Below are 24,118 nucleotides of genomic sequence, written 5' to 3' on the forward strand. Positions count from 1 at the left end.
TCCATTTAGGGTGGTCTATGGTCAGGGACTCCGAGGTGTCAGTGGTGATGTCGCACTTTATCAGGGAGGCTTTGAGGGTGTCCTTGTAACATTTCCGCTGCCCACCTTTGGCTCGTTTGCCGTGAAGGAGCTCCGCATAGAGCACTTGTTTTGGGATTCACGTGTCTGGCATGCGAACTATGTGGCCTGCCCAGTGAAGCTGATTGTGTGTGGTCAGTGCTTCAATACTGGGGATGTTAGCCTGGACAAGGAAACTGGGGAATTGCAGGATCTTGCGGAGACATCGTTGGTGATATTTCTCCAGCGACTTGGTGTCTTCTGTACATTGCCCATGCCTCTCAGCCATACAGGAGGGCGGGTATTACTACAGCCCTGTAGACCATGAGCTGGTGGTAGATTTGAGGGCCTGGTCTTCGAACACTCTTTTCCTCAGGCAGTCGAAGGCTGCACTGGCGCACTGGAGGCGGTGTTGAATCTCCACATCAATCTGTATGGGAAGTGGTCCACGTTGTCAAGGGCCGTGCCGTGGATCTTGATGACTGGGGAGCAGTGCTGAGTGGCGAGGACAGGCTGGTGGAGGACCTTTGTCTTACAGATGTTTAGCGTAAGGCCATGCTTTCATGTGCCTCAGTAAATACATCGACTATATCTTGGAATTCAGCCTCAGAATGTGCGCAGACGCAGGCGTGGTCCGTGTACTGTAGTTCAACGACAGAGGTTGGGGTGGTCTTGGACCTGGTCTAGAGGCGACGAAGGTTAAACAGCTTCCCACTGGTTCTGTAGTTTAGTTCCACCCCAGCGGGGAGCTTGTTGACTGTGAGGTGGAGCATGGCAGTGAGGAAGATTGAGAAGAGGGTTGGAGCGATGACGTAGCCCTGTTTGACCCCGGTCCGGATGTGGATTGGGTCTGTTATGGATCCGTTGGTGAGGATCACGGCCTGCATGTCGTCGTGGAGCCGGCAAAGGATGTTGACAAACTTTTTGGGGCATCCGAAACACCCCTACCATGATAGAGGGGAAAATGCAGGCTTTGCTTTCTCTATGTTTCAGATATGCAAGTCGAAGACATATTGATGAGATATGGAGTGTAATGCAGACATATGAACAGTTGGTGCAATTTCAAAGCAAGTTCTGCTTGGGCCATATCTAAAAATGTCTTTACTGTTGGGTAAGAGGCATTTGTGGAAGTAGATGGATGAGAGAGAAAGCAAAGTGATTCATATTGTGCTTATTGTGAAGGAGTGAGTTTTCCTTTCACTCAAAACTTGTTCATTAGTAGATTAACTTCTGTTTCTGATTTTGTATGGAGCTGATGGACTGATTGATTGTGTCGAATATTTAGGTCGTATTGATACTGAAGATTTTCTGCTCAACCTTTACTTGCACAAAGAGGAGGTCCTGGAATGTGTGACAGACTTGACCCCATTATTAAACTGCCTTGACTCTGCTGAAGAAGCCGTTTTCAATGAGGAAGAGCGAAAGGTAATTTCCGAGTTGAGTATTTATCTCGAAATTCCATCTTTTAAATGTTTGAGTTCCACTTGGTGTTGAAAAAGGAAGGCAGCCGACACACTAGTATTCGGGAACAGACTGAAGTGACTTTCTTCATCCTTTAGAAATACAGAAAGATCCAGCACAGAGGCGCCCATTTGGACCATCATGTCTATGCTAGAGAAATCAAAAAGTAATCTCACTGACATGCTCTCTCCCCATCTTCCTCCATCTGCAGTTGCTTCAAATGTTTTTCTACTTTTTCCTTAAAAGATGCAATTATTTCTGCCTCAGTTATTTCCCCCGTGACAAAAGCATTGCATGCTCCAACAATTCTCTTCATACAGACATTTCTCCGACCTCTCATCTCATTGTTTTAGTGACGATCTTTAATTAATGGTCTCTTGATACTGTCCAATAACCAGAGGGTCTTTTCCTATTCACCCTATCAAAATCTGTCATACTTTTAAAAACCTCTATTAACTCTCCTCTAGGCCTTCTCTGCTCCAATCGATATAGTCCCAGTATCTCAAGTCCTTCCTCATAACAATAGGTTATCATCCTAATGAATGTATAGAAACATAGAAAATAGGTGCAGGAGTAGGCCATTCGCTCTTTACGCTCTGTGGTTTGAATGTCATTTAATAGTGTGCCTAAACCTGCATACAGTACTCCAACTATGGTCAAGCATTGCTTTGTACATTGTCTGTAGCAATGTGGGTTAAGACTAAGTATATTTAAATCTGCTTGCGGAGAAGCTAGATAAGTCCATGACGGAGAAAGGAATAAAAATGTGCCATTTTCTCGAGGGTATTTAGTAATCAGGAAGGCAAATGGAATGTTGGCCTTTATTGCAAGGGGGATGGATTATAAAAGTAGGGAAGTCCTGCTACACCTGTACAGGGTGTTGGTGAGACCACACCTGTAGTACTGTGTACAGTTTTGGTCCTTATTTAAGGAGGGATATACTTGCATTGGAAGCAGTTCGGACAAGGTTCACTAGGTTGATTCCTGAGATGAAGTGGTATCTTTTGAAGAAAGGTTGATCAGGTTGGGTCTATACTCATTGGAGTTTAGAAGAATCTTATTGAAATGTATAAGATTCTGAGGAGGCTTGACAGGGTAGATGCAGAGAGGATGTTTCCCCTTGTCGGGGAACTAGGGGGCATAGTTTCAGAATATGGGGTCGCCCATTTAAAATGGAGATGAGAAGAGTCGTGAGTCTTTGGAATTCTCTGCCCCAGGGAGCTGTGGAGGCTGGGTCATTGAATATATTTAAGGTGGAGATAGACAGATTTTTGAATGATAAGGGAGTCGAGGGTTATGGGGACCTGGCAGGGGAGTGGAGTTGAATCCAAGATAAGATCAGCCACGATCTTATTGAATGGTGGAGCAGGCTCGAGGGGCCAAATAGCCTACTCCTCCTATTTCTTATGTTCTCATTTATCAACCTGCCTTTTTCTAATCGGGGAGGCTTTCAGAAGCCTTCGAGGTGACATGGTCAAACCTGATAGGTTCCATAGACGGAGCTCGCTGTGTGTCGATCTGTGGGTATAAACTCGTGTTATACTCTGGTAGGGCACACTGAAGAACTAATAAGCCGTCATTTCTGAGTGTTTTTATATCTAATTAATGGTTTCTTGCGGAGAACTACTGAACTGATAGTGTGAATGTTCAGAACATCCTGTTTTATTTTAAATATCATGTGCTTGAAAGATTTTGCCCTGTTCATGATGTTGCTTCAAGAGTTCTTTTACATTACAAATGTATTAAAAAATATGAAGGGAAAATTTCCATTATGCTCAATCTCACTGGCAAACATCATTTTTCAGGAAACCAAGAGAAGGTTGAATGCATGTGAATCCTATGTAACTTTAATGTAAAATAAGCACACAGAAAATCACCTGGTGCAGGGATAATAATAAACGTCGATGGGATGAAACAGTTTAGGCTAATGACCCTTTAAACAAATATGTTGTGAAAGGGTTCAATAAAAATAGAATAAAGTTTGATTCATTGCATAGAATTTACAGTACAGTAATAGGCCATTCAGCCCAATGGGTTTATGCCGGAACAAAAGCGAAATACTGTGGTTTCTGTAGTTATGAAATCAAATCAGAAATGCTGGAAATACTCAGCAGGTCAGGCAGCATTTGCAGAGAGAGAAATAGAGTTAACATTTCAGGTCGATGACCTTTCGCCCGATGATTTATGATCTGCACTGGTGTTTATGCTCCACACGAGCCTCATCTAACCCTATCAGCGTAACCTTCTATTCCCTTCGCCCTCATGTATTTATCCCAGCTTCCTCTTAAATGCGTCTATGCTATCTTCCTAAAGCACTCCCTGTGGTAGCAAGTTCCACATTCTCACCACTCTGAGTAAAGAGGTTTCTCCTGAATTCTTTATTGGAGTATTTTCCTAACTACTTATAATTATGGCCCCTAGTTTTGGATTGCCACCAATTGGAAACATCTTCTCTGCGTCTACCCCGTTCAGAATTTTAATGACCTCTAGGTCACTCTTCAGCCCTCTCTTTTCAAGAGAAAAGAACCCCAGCCTGGTCAGTCCTTTCTCAGTTCTGCTATCATTCTTTTAAAAAAAATGTTTTTTTAAATTGCCCCTTCACCAGTGCCTCTATATCCTTTTTGTAATATGGGGACCAGAACTGTACACAGTACTTGAAGTGTGGTCTAATCATTGGTTAAACAGTTGGTGTGTGCTTCCTGACTTGGAAGTATATCGCCATTCCTTCATCATCGCTGGGTCAAAATCCTGGAACTCCTTCCCTAACAGCACTGTGGGAGCACATTCACCACACGGACTGCAGCGGTTCAAGAAGGCAGCTCACCACCACCTTCTCAAGGCCAATCGGAGATGGGCAATAAATCGGAGCTGGGCCTTGCCAGCGATGTCCACATCCTATGAGTGAATTTAAAGAAAAGTAGCATGATTTGAGCTGATTAAACTGGGACTGTGGTTTTTAGCCAGATGTACTGTTTCCACATTCTCTTGCTGCCACCAAGAAATATAGCTGTGATTTCTATGTTGATCTTTAGGTGATTGTGGCATGCTGTCAGGGAGAGACAGCCAGAGGTGCTATAGCTAACTTATTGAGAAAGATCATTGAAGAAAGGCTGCCCACTGCTGAGACGGCATTAAATCTTCTTCGTACAATGAAAGAGGCTTACCCCGTGCTACAGTCCTTCCTGAGCACCCTCGCAACAGGACCAGCGGTGGCTGCGAAGTCAGGTTAGTTACACGGAAGTCTTCTGGAGAGGGCGATGATAATTCCAGAGTGCGACATATTGTAGTAAAGTGGTGACTTGTCACAAAGCACTGTAATTTAATGATAAATTTAAAATGGATGCAATAGTGCTTTTTGTGTACATAGAGCTGTGACAAGATTTGGCATGGTTTGTGTTCTTCAATTCCGTTACGGTACATGACTTGTTAAAACCAGCTTCATTCAAAGAAGTCCTATCCCAGTTTAACTTGATCCAATTGTTACAGATTCTAGTTTTGTCTGTGCCTGATGTCTGAGTACGAGGCCAAGCCAATCAATTCAAATATAAACATCTTGTGGGATTTGTAAAAGTATTTTTGACAGTTTAACAGTTTTCTAAATCTGTTTCGGTCTCATCACTTTTTTTGAAAGTATTTACGGACCTGCTTTGTTCAGGTAGAGGAGTCTATCTGAAGCTTTTTAACAAATATTCAGGACAGAGAGTTTCTATAGCTTGAGAATAAGACAGGACCTTCCAAATAATACTTATATATCCTATATTCTCTGGAATTTAGAAGAATGAGAGGTGATCTCAAACATACAACATTCTTAGAGGGCTTGATAGGGAAGAAGCTGAGGGGCTGTTTCCTCTGGTTGGAGAGTCTGGAACTTGTGGATATTGTTTCAGGATAAGGGTCGGCCATCTAGGACAGAGATGCGGAGAAATTTCTTCACTCAGAGCTTTATGAATCTTTGGAATTCTCTGCCCTAGAGGGCTGTGGAGGCTTAGTCGTTGAGTATATTCAAGGCTGATAGCGATAGATTTTTGGATATTAAGCGAATCAAGGGAAAGTAGAGGTGATGCAGAAGATCAGCCATGATATTGAATTGTGGAGCAGGCTGGAGGGGCCGAAGGGTCCACTCCTATTATTTCTTATGTTCTTATTCTACATTAGTGCAGCAATAGCAAACTATTTGTTTCCTTGAGCCAGCTGAACTTAATAACTACTGTAACAATATATGTTCCATTACGATTGTTAATTGCTAATTCTATTGCTGTTCAATCATTTTAATCAGCTTTTTAAGCCCAAGTCGAATTCTATAGTGTTTTTCAGCTGCCCCCTGAAGTCAGAAAGGATCGTGTGAGGGAATGTGATAGAACTGCTGGCCGAATTAAACTGAAGAGGGTTCTTTATTTGATCTCTAGGCATGCTCTGGATTTACCTAGATATCTGGGCCAATGAAAACACTTTGAGACATAAGGGGCTAGTGTTCACCCATGAGAGTAGTCTCTGAGATATGGCAACAAAAAATATGTAGAGTAAAAACATTGGGAAACTGCCAAAATGTAACAACAGCCATTGAAGAACACTGTGGTCTCATTGAGCTCTACAAGCTTGGTACAGTAGAGATTATTCTCATAAGGCATACCTTCGTAATGCACTTAATTGCCAATGTTCAAAAAGACTAACGTTATATAATAGTTATTGTTATAGTCTGACTCTACCAGCCTCCAGTTTAAGAGTGTGATTAGTTCTTGGCCAGATCACCAGCTGAAGCATATTCGTGAAAAGACAACTCTGCACCTCATCTTCAAGTTTCTTGTCTAATCACAGTTGCAGTGCTGCTTATGGACAAATAACAAATGCAAGAAAGAGTAAGGGGGGTGGGGGGGTCACTTTGTATGGGCAAGAGAGCATGGTTGTAACGGAGATAGCGAGCTTGGGGTCAGTCGTGGATAAAAAGGAAAGCATTGTGGATCAAGGGGAAAAAACAAACTACATGGATCTGTTATAGGCCACCACCTCAGGAAGAAGGATTAGTCCTCGACCTTTATACTCAAATAAGCAAAGCATGTACGGGATCAGATATAATAGTTGTGGGATATTGCAGCTTAGGGATAAAATTGGAATGTTTATAATGGAAGTAAAAAGCAAAAAAAATATGTAACTGAGCATGGTATTCGACTGATGTCTGATTCTAATGGTTAAAGAACCCACACAGGGTGGGGGCTGATAATGGACCTCGATGCTCTATACTAACTAGGCGATAGTAGAGGAGGTTGTAGTTAGAAACACATCTTGGAAACATGTGCCACAATATGTTTGAGTTTAAAGTCTGGCTTACAGTCAACAAGAGATTCTCAAGTTGAAGGTGATTTTGAGAGTGAAGAAGCAGCAGAGCGGGCTGGCGTTCAGACATTGGTGAAAAGAAAGTACTAGTATTTATATCGTGATTTATCATGTCCTCAAGATGTCCCAAAGCACTTTACAGCCAATGGATGTTGACGTTCAGTCACTGTTAATGTAGGTAAATATCTGCACCCAAATTTTGCACAGAAAGATCCCACAAACAGCAAGTGAATGAACGACCAGATCATCTGTTTTTGGTGATGTTGGCCGGGGCACCAGGAGAACACATTGCTGCTCTTCGAATAACACCACAGGATCTTTTACATCCACTTGACCAGGCAGACTTTTCACTCCTGATTTGAAAACAGGGAGGAAATCAGAGGGAAAATGGAATTGTTTCCAGAAGACGTTACTGAGGATGCAAAGTAATCACTGAGAAGACATTTCTTTCAGTATAAATCAACAGTAGAACCAAGAATGGAGATGAATGCAAGGATACGGTTTAGGAGGTTAAGAAACTGGACACGCAAGCCAAAATAGAAAAGCAGATTAAGATTGCAGGAGCTACAAGAAACAACATGAAAGAGTTTTACAACTAAATTCAAAGTAAACAGGCACTAAAGGAAACTGTAGGACTCCTGATTGATCCCAAGGATGAGATATTGATTTGCCAAAGCACAACAGAAAGGCTAAACGATTTGTGTGTGTCTGCAAACCGCCAGCTTCCGTCCCAATACAGAAGTGCAATTTTCAGATGAACCGATTTGGATGATGGGAATTACAAATAGATTAAGTGATGGCATTAGCCTAAGGTACTAAAACTTCAGGAAACCAGGCCTTAATCGATACTAAAAAAAGGTAGTAATGAAATCAAGTACAATTTAGCAAGTGTCTGGGGTATCATTGAAATCAAGTGTGGTGCCTGAGGATTGAACTCGGGCAAACTTAATGGGCCTGAAATGACGGTGGCTCAGTGCACGCTCTTGGAAGCCTTCAGAAAGGCCCTGCAGCACGAAAACCCACAACGTGTGAGCTGTCGAGTTTCATATTGAAAGATCCTTCACATCCGCTGCACAATCACTCGCTGGCACAGAGTTGGGCTATTTGCCCAATTACTGCTTGGCGAATGCCCATGGAACCCTTGCATGCAGGGGTTAAAATAACTTAAAATAATATTTTTATGTGATTAAAACATACACATACGTTTAAAATTAATTTAGCTAAATTTTGACCTGTTTTAAAATGTTTACATTTATTTTTATTTTAAATGCTTAATTGAAGGGTCTTTTATTTTTATTTAAGTGGTGTGAATTCTTATCCATTTGGGGATTTCTAATATGCTTGATAGGATTCTGTATGTAAATGGAATCCCCATAAGCATCATAGGAATCTCCCTTTTTGATTGGTTGACTGGACCCACATGATTGCAAGGACGCTTACAATCCACATGCACCCCTGGGATCCGTGGGTCTTTATGCAGGCGTCCCCCTGCAGGTGCGAGAAGAAAACTCTCTCTAGCTGTGGAGCCAGGAGGTAAGTGCCGAAATATTTTGTGGTTCGGAGCATACTCGGGAGGTACGCCTCCAACTACAAATTGAGGGCCAGTGTCAATTTATAAAAAAGAAGCACAAAGATAATCCAGGGAGGAACAGGTTGGTGAGCCTGACCACTGCATTGGTTAAACATTCGAGAGCGATCTAAAGAATGGGAAACAAGACAGCTGGAGAAATCCCAATAATAAGAGGGAGCCACTATGGCTAAATGGGGGGGAGGTTGTGCCTGACACATCTATTGGAGCTATTCAAAGAATTAACGCATTTAGTGGACAGGGGAACTCAGTGGACTTTAATAATTTAGAATTTTATCAACATTTTTGGCAGTGTTGCAAAGGAGATTTGTCTACAAAGTTGGAAAACACAGAACGGGGAAAACTTCTGAAGTGGATGAGAAATTGGCTGATTCAGGAAATGAAAGATGTACATGGAAGGAGATGACTAGCATTGTGCATCAGGGATCAATGCTGTTGTTTCTTGATGCCAATCTGTGGAGGACAAGGGAGTTTCTAAATAACATGGAACAATTGGACCATATACAGAGGGAATTAAATAGTCTTGGAGGTTGGACAGAGAAGTGGTAGATGTTGTTTAATGTGTGTAACTACATAATGATGAGGCTGGGTAAGGGGGGGGAGGGAACATTGTGAATATAATCTAAATATTAAGCTACAAGACAAAGCGTAGGAGAGAAATCTGTAGCACTGATGGATTGTTCACTGAGAAAGTCAGCAAAGGCAGCAGTAAAGAAAGCAACCAGTATCTGGGCGTGTAGAACTAGAGAGAGAGAGAACATAACTCCTGGAAGTGAGGATGAACTTGTACAAATAACATTGGTCCTGCCCCATCCGATAACCATATTACAGTGGGGCATCCATACACTGGAGGCAGTACAGTGAAGGGGAACTAAACTGATAGCCGAGCTCAAAACTGAGGTTCCAGAAACTGGGCATATTCCACCGGAGAAATGAGGGCTTGAGTAATCAAGACGGTAAGATGTCGATCTATGGGTATGGGCCATGATGTATTTGACAGAACGGCAAGGGGACACAGACTGGGAGCACAGCACACGGAAGGTGAACTGATGGTTTAGTTAAGGATGTAGAATATATGGAATCGAAGATCTGGGTAGGCAGTGCAGTTGAGTGGATGGTGTCGTCAAACTTGAGAGGTCAGCTTAGATATTTGGTAATTGAGTCTGAGCGACAGAGTAGTTCATTGTTTTTTCTTTGGGACCAGTTCAACAGACCACATTCTGATTCCTACCTCACCCATTCTCCTCTGACTTGTTCTAACTTAACATGTTTGATGGTGATAACGTTTTATAGTCAATCTGAATAGAAGTTGCCGCATCTTCTTCAGTACAGTCTGATTTTTGCCATTAACCTGTGGCTGCAAAGACTATAGATTTGCTTTCTGTCTGTTATAATGTCATCCTGGTGAAGAATAGTAAATTGATATACGGCAATTGTGTTTTTTAGGCCAGTGGTTGTCTTATTTGCTGATATTGTGATGCCTGTTTGCACTCAGACAGTGTTCCATGTAAATTAATAGGTTGTGGTGATTTTGACAACACAATTTAATTCCACTTTTGACCAAGTCAGCAGTTTGCTGTATATGTGAAGACTGGAGAAGAGCCAGAGGAAATATATTGGGGATAGATACACTATACATGCAAAGTTGTGTCACTGCAACTTCTACTTTTTCCCCCCCAAGACCTGACATTTCAATTCTCATGCTTGTGTTTAAATCACTCCATAGCCTCACTCTCTGTATCTGTAACTTCCTCCAGCACTGCAGTCATCCAAACTCTCTGTTCCTCTGACTTCAGCCTTTTGTATATCCTCGCCCTCTCTGCTCCACCATTGGTGGATGTGCTTTCAGCCGCCTCGGCTCCATACTCTGGAATTCCTTCTTTAAGCCCCTTCTTGGCCACTGTTGAAGCTGAACCAAACTGTTCGCAACCGTGGCATCCTATTTGACCCCGAGCCGAGCTTGCGACCCCACATCCTCTCAATCACATCGCCCGTCCCTGCTCCTGCTTCAGCTCATTTGCTGCTGAAATCCTCATCCATACCTTTCCTGCCTTTAGACTCGACTATTCCAATGTTCTCCTGGCCGGCCTTCCACCTTTCACCCTCCGTAAACATGAGCTCATCCAAAACTGCTGCCTGTAGCCTAACTCGCACCAAGTCCCGCTCATCTATCCTCCCTGTATTCGCTGACCTACATAGACTCGGTCGGCAACACCTCGATTTTACTATTCTCACTCTTGCTTTCAAATCCCTCCGTGGCTTCACCCCTCCCAAGCTCTGTAAGCCTTCAGCCCCACAGCCCCATGAGATATCTGTGATCCTCCAATTCTGGTCTCTGGCGATGCTCCAATTTCCATCGCTCCGCCATTGGCAGGCTGCCTGGAACTCCCTCCCTAAACCTCTCCACTTCTCTACCTCTCCTCCTTTAAGACGCTCCTTAAAACCTACCCAAGTTTTTGGTAAGCTGTCCTATTATCTCCTTATGCTGCTTGGAGTCAAATTCTGTTTGATAATGCTCCTGTGAAGTACCGTGAGATATTTTCCTACGTTAAATGTGCTATATAAATACAAGTAGTTTTTCTTATGTCCATTCTTTTCTCCTTTAGAACCTTCCTTAAAACCCACCTCTTTAGGCCACATTTTTGCTCACTGTTCAGCCCCTTCTCTGCTTTGGTGTTGCGCTATATAAATGCAAGTTGGTGCTGGTGTTCCTTGCATCTCTATAAAGCACCAGGCATGTTTTCTACCTTCAAGGCGCTATATAAATGCAAGTTGTTTTGTTTTGGCCCTCTTCGTAACATTGGTAAATGGGTGATTAGTTTGAAGAAAATAGAAGTGAAGATTACCGTTTTGGGCTGGTAAAAGTATTTAAATTTCTCAACAGAAGTGAAGAACCCAGAAGATTATGGGTTTGACTTGCTGAGACGATATCAAGAGAATATTGTTGATGCAGTAACTGAGCTCCAACCTCTGCACCACATCCTGTCTGTTGCTGAGGATATTTCTGATGGGGAAAAAGAGGTATGCAATGAGTGTATTTTTATATGGTCAAATTTGATAGGCTTATCATTATATTCTTGGCAGATATGGTCCTGTTGCATTTTGGCACGCAATATAATCTACCTCTGAGACAGAGCCACTTTTGTTTCACTCTTCAATCCCATTTGCTCGACTGCCAACAACTGGAGCGTGTTGTAGGGAGTTAAAGAAATGACTTGGCTTGTGTGTAGAGTGTCCAGGGCTGACGACAACGTAACAAGATAAGTGCATGGAATGAGACGGCAGGAAGCAGGACTTAGTCACGCATCAAATAGGGAAACATTCTTTATTGCATCTTTTTTCCGTGAGTTCAGATATTGAAAATTAAAAATGAGCTTTGGTTAGCTATATCTTTGAGAGCTAAATTTATTTTGTGGCGAATGAGCAGCTAATGGACAAACGTGTCCAGAGAATATCCACTTGGTGTGACCGGCACGCGCTCTATAGGGGAATAGGGAGGTTGTACATCCCACCAGTCAGGAGGCAGCAGCCTTGTGCTGCGTAAATTTATTTGTGGGCCATTAAGGATATTTCTCCAGCCAAAGATAAATCCTGAGTAAAATTAATTCAACCCTGTGGCTTCCAAAAATTGTTGGGTCTGAGTAACACCTGTAAAAGCTGCAGTAATTAATGTTTAACCTAATACAAAATGTTTCTTCAATTTCAATATGCTTTGCATAAACCAAAGCTGCTCTTTACTCCTGGTCCTGCTGCATGTTGAGTTGGTGCTCTCTGTGCTGAACAGATAGATGACCTGCTTTAAAGCTCCTGCTCGCCTTCAGCTTGTCATGAATGCACAGTAGTTAATGTCCTGCCATACCAGAGTTTGTGTGTCTGGTTGATTACTCTATCAATGTGTGTCTATGTATAATGCATATTCTTATGCAATGTAGCTCTAATTCTGCCCTCTTGAACATCCCTGATTATAATCACTCCACCATTGGTGGCCGTGCCTTCAGCTGCCTGGACCCCAAGCTCTGGAACTCCCTCCCAAAACCTCTCTACCTCTCCTTCCTCCTTTAAGATCCTCTTTAAAACCTACCTCTTTGACCAAGGTTCTACCCTCGTTTCTCCTTATGTGGCTCACTGTCAAATTTTGTTTTATAACACTCCTGTGAAATGCCTTGGGATGTTTTACTATGTTAAAGGCACTAGATTAATACAAGTTGTATTTACCTGGCTAATGAATATAATTAGTCTTTTTGTTTGTGTATATGCCAGGGGTGATCTGCTAGACAGATCTTGTTGGTAAAATGATAGAATGATCTTTTGCACAATTTTTGACCTGTTGCCTCTCTTTCCCACATGTTCATTTAATGCTTGATGACGTTCACTGATGCTTTAAAGCTGTGACAAGAGAATATTGTTTTCTATAGTGGTTGACCAGGATTTCATGTGCTTTGTATCTTCGAATACTATTTTCAGTTTAAAAAAAAAGTGCCACTTCTGCAACAAAAATTGAACCAGTAATGTATGTATAGCTTTTAATTCAACTTCGGTGAAAGCGTGCAGTTCCAGTCGCCTTGTTATTGATGGATTCATTTTCGGTGAAGTTCTGTTGTGCTCCTACAATGGATTCTCTGAAAGAGGTACAGCTGGCGAGGTGGGACAGTAAATTGCTATTCTTTTTTATTAATCTTCATTAACTCAGTAATTCCGGCAGTGCAGTGCCAACTTTCCTGTTACTTTGGTTGCTATGGTACGATACAAAGCAGCCAGTCAAAATGCAACACACGCACACTTGTGAGTACTGCAACTTCCTCACTGTTGTGACGAGGTTTTGCAAAGGTACCTTGCGTGATTTAAAGTCACTTAATTATTAATTTTTGTTGTTGTTGACAGAGAATCGAAGATCTCATTAAAAAGAAAGATGTGGTGGACTGCGTCAGTAATTTGATGGAAGCAGTGTTGGAGAAGCAAGCGCTGGCAGCACTCACTGTCTGGAAGTTGCTTGTCCGGATGAAAGCGGGCATGCCAAAGCTGTGCGCACTGCTCGACCAACTCCAAAAAGAACCAGAAGGTCTCCGGCTCATTTTATCTGGTGAGGCTTCCGATGAGCAGTCCTCGAATTAATGCTTCGGTTAATGAAATAATATGTCTGATGCAGTTCGAGGAGGTGGCTCCCGAGTCTTTGCTTCTCTCTTAAAACGAGCTGATGCCTTGTGATCAATGTGAATAAGGGTTACAGTGATTCATTGTTGGCTGAAGTGTTAGAAACGTCATGATCATTTTTGTATTGTCATGGGAACATGTCGGTATCATAGCTCGTGGCACTGCCCCTGCAACCATCTGTTTTAGGAATCCTGCAGGAAGGAAACCCTTTGGCAGTCTCTTAGAAGTCCTGGATCAAAATGAACAAATTAATAAGACAGGAAAGTAATGTTAATAAATGGGTCAGTGATGACATTTTACCTTTTGGGTCGTTTCTGCCTCTACAATTGTGCATGCGGTACAGCCATGGATTGCACATTGTACCTGTCTCCCACTTCCACTGATCCAAGCACTACATTGGGAGCCGACACAATGCTCCATAAACCAATATTCATTGCTCCTGATGTTTACATCTACTGACGCAAGTCTAAGAAGCCAAGCCAAGAAGATAGGTAGGTACAAGGTGTGATAGTGGGTGTATGCAGCTGTGGGTAGATATAACCTGTGCGACAATGACAGCGTAGGTACAGAGAGGATGTTTCCCCTCGTGGGGGAATCTAGATCAGGGGCATAATTTCAAAATAAGGGGTCGCCCATTTAAAACGGAAATATGGAGGAATTTCTTCTCTGAGGGTCGTGAATCTTTGGAATTCTGTTCCTCAGAGAGCTGTGGACGCTGAGTCATTGAATATATTTCAGGTGGCGATAGACAGATTTTTGAATGATAAGGGAGCCAAGGGTTATGGGGAGCGGGCGGGGAAGTGGAGTTGAAGCCAGGATCAGACCCATCATCATCATAGGCTGTCCCTTGAACAAGGATAACTTGCTTCCACGAGAGTTCACAGATGTTTCAATGAAGGACCTGATGTTTCAGTCCCAAACCCCAGTTGAGGGGGTGAAAGATGCGTGTGCATGAATTTTTTTTTAACGTGGTGACCGTTGCACATCAGCCACCACACGTGCTTGACAGAGCTATGCCTTTATCCAGTGGCAAAGATTAACCAGGATGACTGGAGACCTGCTCTGTTGCATGGACTTAGTGCACGCACACATCGCAGTGTGGGCTGGCCCATGCTGCCCCTAGGCCCTCGGCTCTTCTGGGCCCCATACCCTCATTAGCCACACCTCTGCCATGATGTTCCAGGGCCCGGCGCTTGAGGTCTATTTATAGCCCCGACCTGCGGTGGTGTTCTCGCGCAGGTCAGGGCGACCCACGATGTTAGTGATTAGATTAACCATGATCTTATTGAATGGCGGAGCAGGTTCGAGAGGCCAAGTGGCCTTCTCCTGCTCCTATTTCCTACTTTCTTATGTAATGCAGCACACAACTGACTACCGTAAGGGTGGTTGGAGATTCAGAGGAAGTCACAAGTCCTGCTTGGTGTGGCCACTACAACTGAGGGTGGCGAATAATGCAAGCTTGTCCAACAATGTGTTTCACAAACATTATTTAGATTGTAGATTTTGAAGGCGAATCTGGCATTGACACTGGTGTAAGTTATTCTGATTTAAAACTATACTGCTGAATATCCGTCAGCATCAGCTTCCCAATTGGCTTTAGGGAATCATTTGCATCAGAAGTAATTGTGACAGGCCCCATATTCACCCCATTTATACTATGGGGTGGATTCAGCAGCACCGGGGAGAATTTCGGATGTGCAGTATGTGTAGATACAAAGTTTCTCAGAAGTATTGTATGTGATTTTAAAACAGTTGTGCATGTGCATGTGCAAGTCATGCACAAAGAAAAAAAAGAAAGATTTGCATTAATTTAGTGCCTTTCATGACCACCGAATGTCTCAAAGCGCTTTACAGCCAATGAAGTACTTTTTGAAGTGTAGCCACTGTTGCAATGTGGGAAACGCGGCAGCCAATTTGCACACAGCCAACTCCACAAACAGCAATGAGATGATGACCAGATGATCTGTTTTTTTGTTGATTGAGGGATAAATATTGCCAGGACACCGGGGATAACTCTCCTGCTCTTCGAAATAGTGCCATGGAATCGTTTCCGTCCACCTGAGAGAGCAGACGGGGCCTCGGTTTCATGTCTCATCCGAAAGACGGCCCCTCCGACACTGCAGCCCTCCCTCAGCACTGCACTGGAGTGTCAGCCTAGATTTATGTGCTCAAGTCACTTCTGACTCAGAGGCGAGAATGACTCCGAGACTGAGCCATCGCTGACACTATAATGCAGTTAGTTCAAAGTTTAAGTATTTGGCTGTTGGTGTGGACTGACATTTCTTTCTGATCTTTTCCAGTGAGTGACGAGGAAAGTAAAGCCATGGATATTTTGAAAAGACATAGACAGTTGATCACTGATGCAATTGATGATATCAGTCCACTGCTGGACTGCTTGATGCCTGGTGTAGAGAATCTTCCCACTGAGATAATAGAGGTACTTTATTTCCACACTTTCAGTACCAAAGTTGAATCTTTTTCTTTACCTAAATTTATTTTGTTGTTGAGCCATTTTACCGTGATAAATTTGTGCTAGTCGATCTCCAATGGAATTGCATGGGGGTGAGGAGTTGGTGGGGGTGGGTTGGGTGGGGCTGCGGGAGTTAAGCCCCCTGTAGTCTTCAAGTGAAGCGGGTTTAGGGAGCGAGGGATAATTTGACCAGGGTCATAAGCAGACTCGTCTTTCTTTTTATATAATATTTTGTATCTGTTATTTACATAGTTAAATAGCAAAACTTACTGCAGTTTGTGAAGTAGAATTGGTTGGAGCAGACTACGAGCTGGGAATTGCAAAACTGAAACATTGCAGTGCCACCACTGGCCAGAAGATGTCATTGCAGTGTGACATGTTGACATAGGCAGTTTCCATTATAGGAGTTTCTAATGGAATAGTTAACACAAAATTGTGCCAAAAAACTGGCAATAGGTTTAGTAAGCTTTGATTACGGTATGTGCATATTTTCCACAGTTGATTTTTGGTAACATTAAATATTTTCCTGTCCTATGTAGTATTCAGAGATTGAGATGATAAGTAGGTGACTTACTACGTAGTTCCTGCCAGCCCAATTCTGTAACTATCTGAACTGGATGCCTTTTAGTGCAAACTTTCTCTCTTTGTGGAAAAGTTTCCTCATCACTGCCTGCTGCTGCTTAATGTGCGGCGGCTTCATGTAATGAGAATTAGGTGCAATCCTGAATCTTAAACACAGCAAGTTGGAACATTCTATGTTATAGTGTACTTATAATCATTAGAAGGAAGTAATAAGTCAAGAATATAAAAAGCAAAATACTGCATTCCGACATAAGAACAGAAAATACCGGAAATGCTCAGCAGTTCAAGCAGCATCTGTGGAGAGAGGAAGGCAGGAGTAACGTTTCAGGTCCATGACCCTTCCTCGGAGCCTGAAGCTGGCTATGTACATGTGGGAGAAAGCAATTGATAGTAATACTGATAGGGTGAGGAGGCTCAGGTGGTGCATAAACCTATTGGGCTGAATGGCCTGTTGCTGTGCTGTACATTCTATGTAATGTTACAGAGGAACAGAGCCGGGGAAAAAGGGCCGCGGAGAAAACAAGACGTTTGTGATTAGGTGGAGGATAGTTGATTAAATGACAGAAGTGATACCTATCGCAAGCATCCAGTCCTCCTCTGTCTCTGCAGATAATGAGATTGATAACTCATTGTAGCTTCAAATCATTGTCTGTCACAGAATATTTGAGAGGAGCTGTTGTATACTGACATTTACATTTTTAAATGGAGTTTTCCCCTTCTTAATTTTCTCCCCTTTTCTGCTGTCCTTAGCTGAGGATGGCGGCTGATGTTGGGGTACAATTCCATGGGGGTTGAAGAAATGATTCCTCATGTGTCAGCCCAGACATAAATTGTTTGGCTTTAGTTGCATCACAGCTGAACCCCGAGTTATACAACTTGCCCCATGTTATATAATTTAACCCACAATTATACAAACAACTCTCTTATACAATTTAACCCATAGTTATACAATTTAACCCATAGTTACATAATTTAACCTGGTGCACGGATAGCAGGCCAAGTAGATAAGGTGGTTAAGAAGGCATACAGAATACTTGCCTTTATTAGTCGAGGCATAGAATCCAAGAGCGGGGGGGGGGGGGGGGGGGGGGGGGGGCTTATGCTTAAACTGTATGAAACACTGGTTAGGCCACAGCTCGAGCACTGCGTGCAGTTCCGGTCACCACATTACAGGAAAGATGTGATTGCACTAGAGAGGGTGCAGAGGAGATTTACAAGGATGTTACATAAGAACATAAGAAATAGGAGCAGGAGTAGGCCATACGGCCCCTCGAGCTTGCTCCGCCATTCAATAAGATCCTGGCTGATCTGATCATGGACTCAGCTCCGCTTCCCCGCGCACTCCCCATAACTCCTTATCTCCTTATTGTTTAAAAAACTGGGATTAGGCTGGATAGCTTTTGGTCGGACGGCACAGACAGATGGCCCAAAATGGTCTCCTTCTGTGCTGTAAATTTCTAAAGAGATGAGGTGCTCGTGTGTGTTTCCCCTCTCACTTCCCCCTGTCCCATATTCTGTTCCTTATTAAATGCTGTTCCTCTGTAATGTCTCCAGTTTGTGAGGGAAGGGTCCTTGTGAGGAAATGTCGACTTGTGCTCTCGATAGATGCTGCCTGAGCTGCTGAGTGTTTCTGCCATTTTCTACTGTTCCACATTTCACATGACGTCAATGTATTCACTGTCTTAAAAACTCACTCACTGTTTTCAAAATCTCACCGCGTTTTGTTTTAAGTCTAAACCAGTTGTGCGCTTGAATTCATAGTTTTTGTATTATGACTTCACACTGTTCATGATTTAAATTTCACTGCAAAAAAAAAAAAAGTGAGAATTTAGCCCCAAATGTCAACTTTTTTTTCAGTGAAGTGAGTTACACAAATGAGAGACTCTCACAAACAAATTTCTCCCAATATTGGTTTGAAGTGAGTAGGTCGATCCCTGTGGTGTCTCGCTTCTGAGGGGCAGAACATGATTGATCCAAATCAGTAGCATCCTGCATTCTGGTCATTGGTGTAAACCTTCCCGGCTCTCAGTGCCAACTCTTCCAGGCTTCGAGGCTAGTGTAATCGCACCCAGGGAGATTCCAACTGCTGCGGGGTTTTGGGGCACAGTGCTCCTGATCTCTCGTCCTCCTATCCTTAAAATATCTTCAAAGTCCCATCTCTGCTGCATGCTTTCAGAGGCTGAAGGGGGCGCTCTCATGGCTGGTGCCCATTTCAGTTACATTATTATCACTCTTCTGCCGTTAATTGGTAAATCTGGCCTTGGTTTGTACACCCTTGCTATAACCCTTTCAGAATAAAAGTGTGCACCATTGATGTATGTGGGCATGTGCCTGTACCAGTGGTCGCAGAATCTTCTGTATTAAAGAGAAAAGGCACACCCTGCAGAAGGACTCGCAATATAAAATCTTTTCCCCTTGTATACTTGATTTATTTATTAAAACTTTAAATCTTGTGGATGAACTGATGCTGCACAATATTGCAGTACAAATGCATTTGAGTGAAATGTCTTTGTCCACGATTTAAATGGGTTACTGCCTTGTTCAAATGGCAGACAGGTGGCTTCTAAAGACCACAACCTCCCCACACACTGTTGGACTGTGCAGCCCTGGTCATGCTCGCGGTGGGGGTGGAGGGGGGGGGGGGTGCAAGACCAGGGAATGACCATCTAAGGAACAGTCTCTCTCAAAGTGGTTTTTGTGATGTTATGGCACTGACATCAAAGCTGTTCCTCCTGTGACCTATGCCCAGTCTCATTCTTTGTATGAGGTAGGCATGTCCCCAAGGATATCGTTTGTTTCTTTCACTAGAACGTGAACACCCCTTAACAAAGTTAGATGATATCTGTCTCTCTCTGGCCCTTTCAGTCCTCATCGTACTCATCTCCACACAGTGCTGGACTGCAGCTTATTCATTTTAGACTAGTGGGGAGGATCATAGAGGTAGGCAGCCCCACTTTTATGCTTGGAATTTCATCGTTGCAAGTGTCCCTGGCTAAGCCTAGGCAAACAGAGTTTGGTAGGTTACTTCAGGTAGCTGCACAACAGACAATATTGATACCAATGTGTTTGAGATGCCCAAGATGTGGCTGGGATGTGCCTTCACCAAACCAGGCAGAGGGTTCTTTCCATCGAGGCAGTAACAATGCAGGATACATTCCACAGGCCACTGAGCAAACCGTTGTCATTGGCTCACCCAGTGTCTTTGGCCAAAGGCCCCGGAAAACTAATTGGATTATCATAAGGAACTGATCATTGGTGACATGCATTTGGCTCATCAAGCTGCGATTTGTGAAGAGGCCGCTCTGTGGAATGAGGATTTCACCTTTGGCAAGAGCTTGGGGTCTTCAAATGGCAGACTTCATAATGTGATCTAATAATCATCCTTTGAGCTAAAATGCAAACCCAGTAGCACTACAGTTTCCACAAGTGCTTATGGGTTTGAGAGAAGCAACAAATCAATTAAAACCAAATTTAAGTCCCAACTAGGTATTAGCAAAGAGCGCACTGGATGCAAGTGCTTAGTGCCCCATATAAAGCAGGCAATTAGAGTGTGTTCCCAACCTGGGAATTGCACCGTAAAAGGAAAACAAAGTCTTTACCAAAAATAGATAATCTTTTCAAACAGAGGCGTTAACACATTCGTATGGCAACACCATCCAGCATGATTTCACCCCGTGCATATTTGGTTGGTAAAATTCTAAATGTTACAAATATTGATTGATTTCTATTCGATCCACCATCACAAACACCGAGTGCTTTATGTGTCCGTGCCCCATCACAGGTAACGTGTGCTTTAGCTTCCATGGGGGTCCTTCCATCCTCGAACGATGGGCTACTGGGATATAGGTTCAAGCCCATGCTCTATCTGCCACAATGAATGGAGAGAAGGTGCTCCTGTACAGGGAGGGGAAGTTGGGGAGAATGCAGATCATTTGTTCACTGGACTATGATGTAGGGCAGCAAAGAAAAGAGATGGGGAGAAAAATAATGTATCTGCCCCCCCCCCCCCATCAAAAAAAAACCTCATCTGGTGTAAACTGGGCTTGCATAACATATTGACATGGAAGCTGTGATTACCGTATCCACAACATACCATTAAAGTGTTGCCATGTGATAAATATCAGTTCTTACATACAATCTAATGGGGAGAACGGTAACAGGTCTGTTGCTGTAGTTTCTAATCCAGTTGTGGCTGACTCATCGTGAATCTGATTGTAAAAGGGTAGCTGGGGCTCTTGGTTTAGGGAGCCTGAGGAGCTATGGGGAAATTGATTGAGCTGAATTGTAATCGTTCAGGGATGTGACTTGTTCAGCATAGACTGGGATTAGTTCTATCGTGTAGAATTTAACATTGCCCTAAAAGATCTCATTTATAAATTCTATTGTATCATTTGGATGGTTTATATTTCTTCCTACTGTCAGATTTTGAAGAGCTGCTGTTACAAGGACACTGCTGGTCAGTCATTAGAAAGCATTCTGGGTAAAATTCTAGAAGAGCGACTCATTCCTGCCCTGACGTTCTGTAGACTCTTGCATATGATCAGTGAGGCCCATCCGTCCCTTGACTTGGTAATAAAGGCGATGGAGCATGCAGGTAACTGTTCAATGAAGGGTTTACTTATATCATTTATGGGCATGGGTACAAGTAGCATTTTAAAGTTCTGTCCTCTGGCACTAGAACATTAGCTTTTGTGTCCTTTGACATTGCATTTGCTTGCTTTGCACCGATACAGGTACATAGAATAATTCAAGTCTTGCTTTGATTTTGATGTGAAATTTTCTGGTGTTCCCCATTTTTTGGAGAAGTTATTTTCATATTTACAAAGTTATAATACTGACTTTGAGGGAGTTGTCCTGTCTTTCTGTGTTGCGTTTGTGTGTCATTACTTCTGTACGCGAGAGGTCTGGACTGCTTCCTTATTTTTCTGAAACCCCTGACCTACGATTCCAACAAACCTAACTCTTGGCCTGAGCCAATCCACTTGCTAAAGATTTAACACTAGCCTCAGAGAAAGCTGGTGCTGGTCCACATAGCTTCGTATTTGCAGTATCTTGTTCAGCGTGGCGGCCCCGACCTGCGAGAAACCATCAGCGGCAGGTCGAGGCCATAAAAGGAGCGGCGAGCAGTGGCCATGAGCAGTGTGGAGGCGTACCACTACAATGTACAGCACGAGCTGGTGCAGGAGAGTGACGGCAGTGAAGAGTGATGTCATCAAGATCCAGGTCGGTGATTGGAGCGTGGACAGATACAGCAGGAGCGGCGAGAGAGTATGGAGGGATGTGATCGGGGCCCAGAGGAGGCGTTAGTTCCGGGCCAGGGGCAGCACGGGCCAGCCCACACTGCGATATGTGTGCGCACTAGGTCCGTGCAGCAGAGCAGATTTCCAGTCGTCTTGGTTAACCCTTGCCTCTGGACCAAGACCTAGCTCTGTCAAGCCCGTGTGGTGGCTGGTGTGCAACGGGCACCACACGTTAAAAAAATCCACGCACAGGCATCTTCCACCCTTCAGGATGTAGTTCGGGTTCTTCATTCGAAACACCTGTGAACTCATCCTTTTTTTTGGCGTGGAAGCAAGTCATCCTCGTTTCACGGGACCGCCTATGATGATGATGATGATGATCTTGTTCAGAGGGTTACCAATGATCCTGTCCAAGTCGTGATAGCATAAGTTGCCCAAGCTTGTGAACTGAATTTTTAAAAACTGAAAAGTTTAAAGGAATTACAATTAAGAAAGGTGTAAGTGACTGTCCCTTTTGACCTTGCTGGAAACCCATTGACTTGCCGGCAGTTTGCAGACATGTCCTTTCAGCACGAACCTCTGTTAGAGAGATGGGATCCTCACGTTCTTTTGCTGATTTCAAACCCAGTTCCCAGGAGGAAAGCACTGGTTTACAATGCACCACCTATTAAATATTTTGTGAAATGATAGCAAGCTGCAAATTTATAGAAAACTTTCCTCCAATCACAGCTTTAAAATAATGTAATTTTTGGATGTGGTGCAAAATAGAAGTGTACAAGTTTATTCTCTGATATAATGGATAAACGCCCGTGGTTGTCAGTGTGAGGGATATAGGTGCTGGAGGATTGAGCATGATGCCACTCTTTGGTTAACGTAGTTTGCCAGGCTGCACTGCAGCCCCTCTGCCGCCTGCTACAACAATCTGGCTGTTTCCAATTGCTGCACCAGCCCCTGAATGAATCCTCAAGTTTAGTGCCAAATTCTGAGTCGTTTTGTGCAGTGATCTCGCACCCACTCGGAACCAGGTTGAGACGGTCTAAATTATTTTCATCCAGTAAAGAGCGGAAGCTTTTCATTTCATTAGGTTGGACTGGACCTAATCTCCGATCCCAGAAGTGAAAGGACTGTGATCTGTTAAACTCTGCTCCCTAGTCCCTTAACCTGTAACGGCTTTTCATTAAAAATAAATATTTAACAAAGCTGTACCTGGAAGTTGAAGCTTGCAGATCTTTGTAAAGTTTACGTATCGCCTTTATATAGCCTTGGGCAGCAATCTAATGTTGCAGCTTTTTTAGATGAAATGTGAAAATAGACATTTTTATAAATCTGCTTTGCAATATTCACGATTAGTAGTTTATAGAAGTTTTATTGCAACTGTAAGTTCTGAAGCCTGTAAACGGAATTATTTTCAACATCTTTCAGGACTAATGAAAGAAGCAGAGAGTGACCTGGAAGAGGATCAGAAGGGAGAGCCGATGGATCAGGAAGAGAGAAGTGAAGAAGATGCGGAGCACCCAGAGGGCACTGACCATGCTAAAGAAGGCGGCAGCGAGCTAACGTTGGATCAGCAGAAAGCGAAGTGCAAACCCGAAGCCAAGCAGACCTTTGTCTGCAGTGCGTGTAACAAGACTTTCACCTTTAAATGTCGCCTTGACCTGCACATCACCCGCTGCCGCAGCATCAACCAGCCTCGAGCGGCGAGCTGCGAGGAATGTGGAGAGACCAGGGCCTCCCAGAAGGAGCTAGCAAAGCACAGAGTAGAAGCGCACGACGCACCAAAGGGAAAGAAGAGGCGGTTGCCCGTTACTTGTGACATCTGTGGGAAATCCTTTGCCCACCAATCAGGTGAGAAAGCAGCATCTGGCTGTCCTTGTTTACTGTTCGATCAGTCAGTGGTGATACGCCAGTGAGAGAGAATGCTCCAACTCCAGAAAGATTAAAGTGCCAGTGGAATGGAAGAAGATAAATTAGTCAAAATATTGAATGAATATTTTTGAGAAGCATTCACTGGTGAAGATGCAACTCGCCATCCAATATCTGCGGTATACCCAAAATCTTAAGAGGATTTTGAAGTTAGCGTGACAGCGGTATTTATTAAATTAGGAGAACATAGAGCTAACAAGTCACCTGGCCAGATAATATATATTCCAGGGTGCTGAAGAAGACTTGGGGAGGAGGCATGTGGGGGACTGACAGTTGTCCTGGAGAAATCATTGGGCGTTGAAGAGGCTCCGCAGC

General features: G+C 43.4%; 1 protein-coding gene across 3 annotated transcripts in view; it reads left to right on the forward strand.

Moving 5' to 3' along the window:
- Positions 1-24,118, forward strand: part of zbtb40 (zinc finger and BTB domain containing 40) — a 94,380-nt gene that overhangs the window by 30,288 nt on the left and 39,974 nt on the right. For all 3 annotated transcript variants that reach the window (XM_070860108.1, XM_070860106.1, XM_070860107.1), the window contains exons 5-11: positions 1,343-1,482; positions 4,551-4,743; positions 11,322-11,458; positions 13,319-13,517; positions 15,889-16,025; positions 21,063-21,234; positions 23,303-23,725. In XM_070860108.1, the coding sequence (XP_070716209.1) occupies positions 1,343-1,482; positions 4,551-4,743; positions 11,322-11,458; positions 13,319-13,517; positions 15,889-16,025; positions 21,063-21,234; positions 23,303-23,725 (1,401 nt within the window). The remainder of the gene's footprint in view (positions 1-1,342; positions 1,483-4,550; positions 4,744-11,321; positions 11,459-13,318; positions 13,518-15,888; positions 16,026-21,062; positions 21,235-23,302; positions 23,726-24,118) is intronic.

The sequence above is a fragment of the Pristiophorus japonicus genome, chromosome 18 (assembly GCF_044704955.1).
Source record: "Pristiophorus japonicus isolate sPriJap1 chromosome 18, sPriJap1.hap1, whole genome shotgun sequence".
NCBI classification, from domain to species: domain Eukaryota; kingdom Metazoa; phylum Chordata; class Chondrichthyes; family Pristiophoridae; genus Pristiophorus; species Pristiophorus japonicus.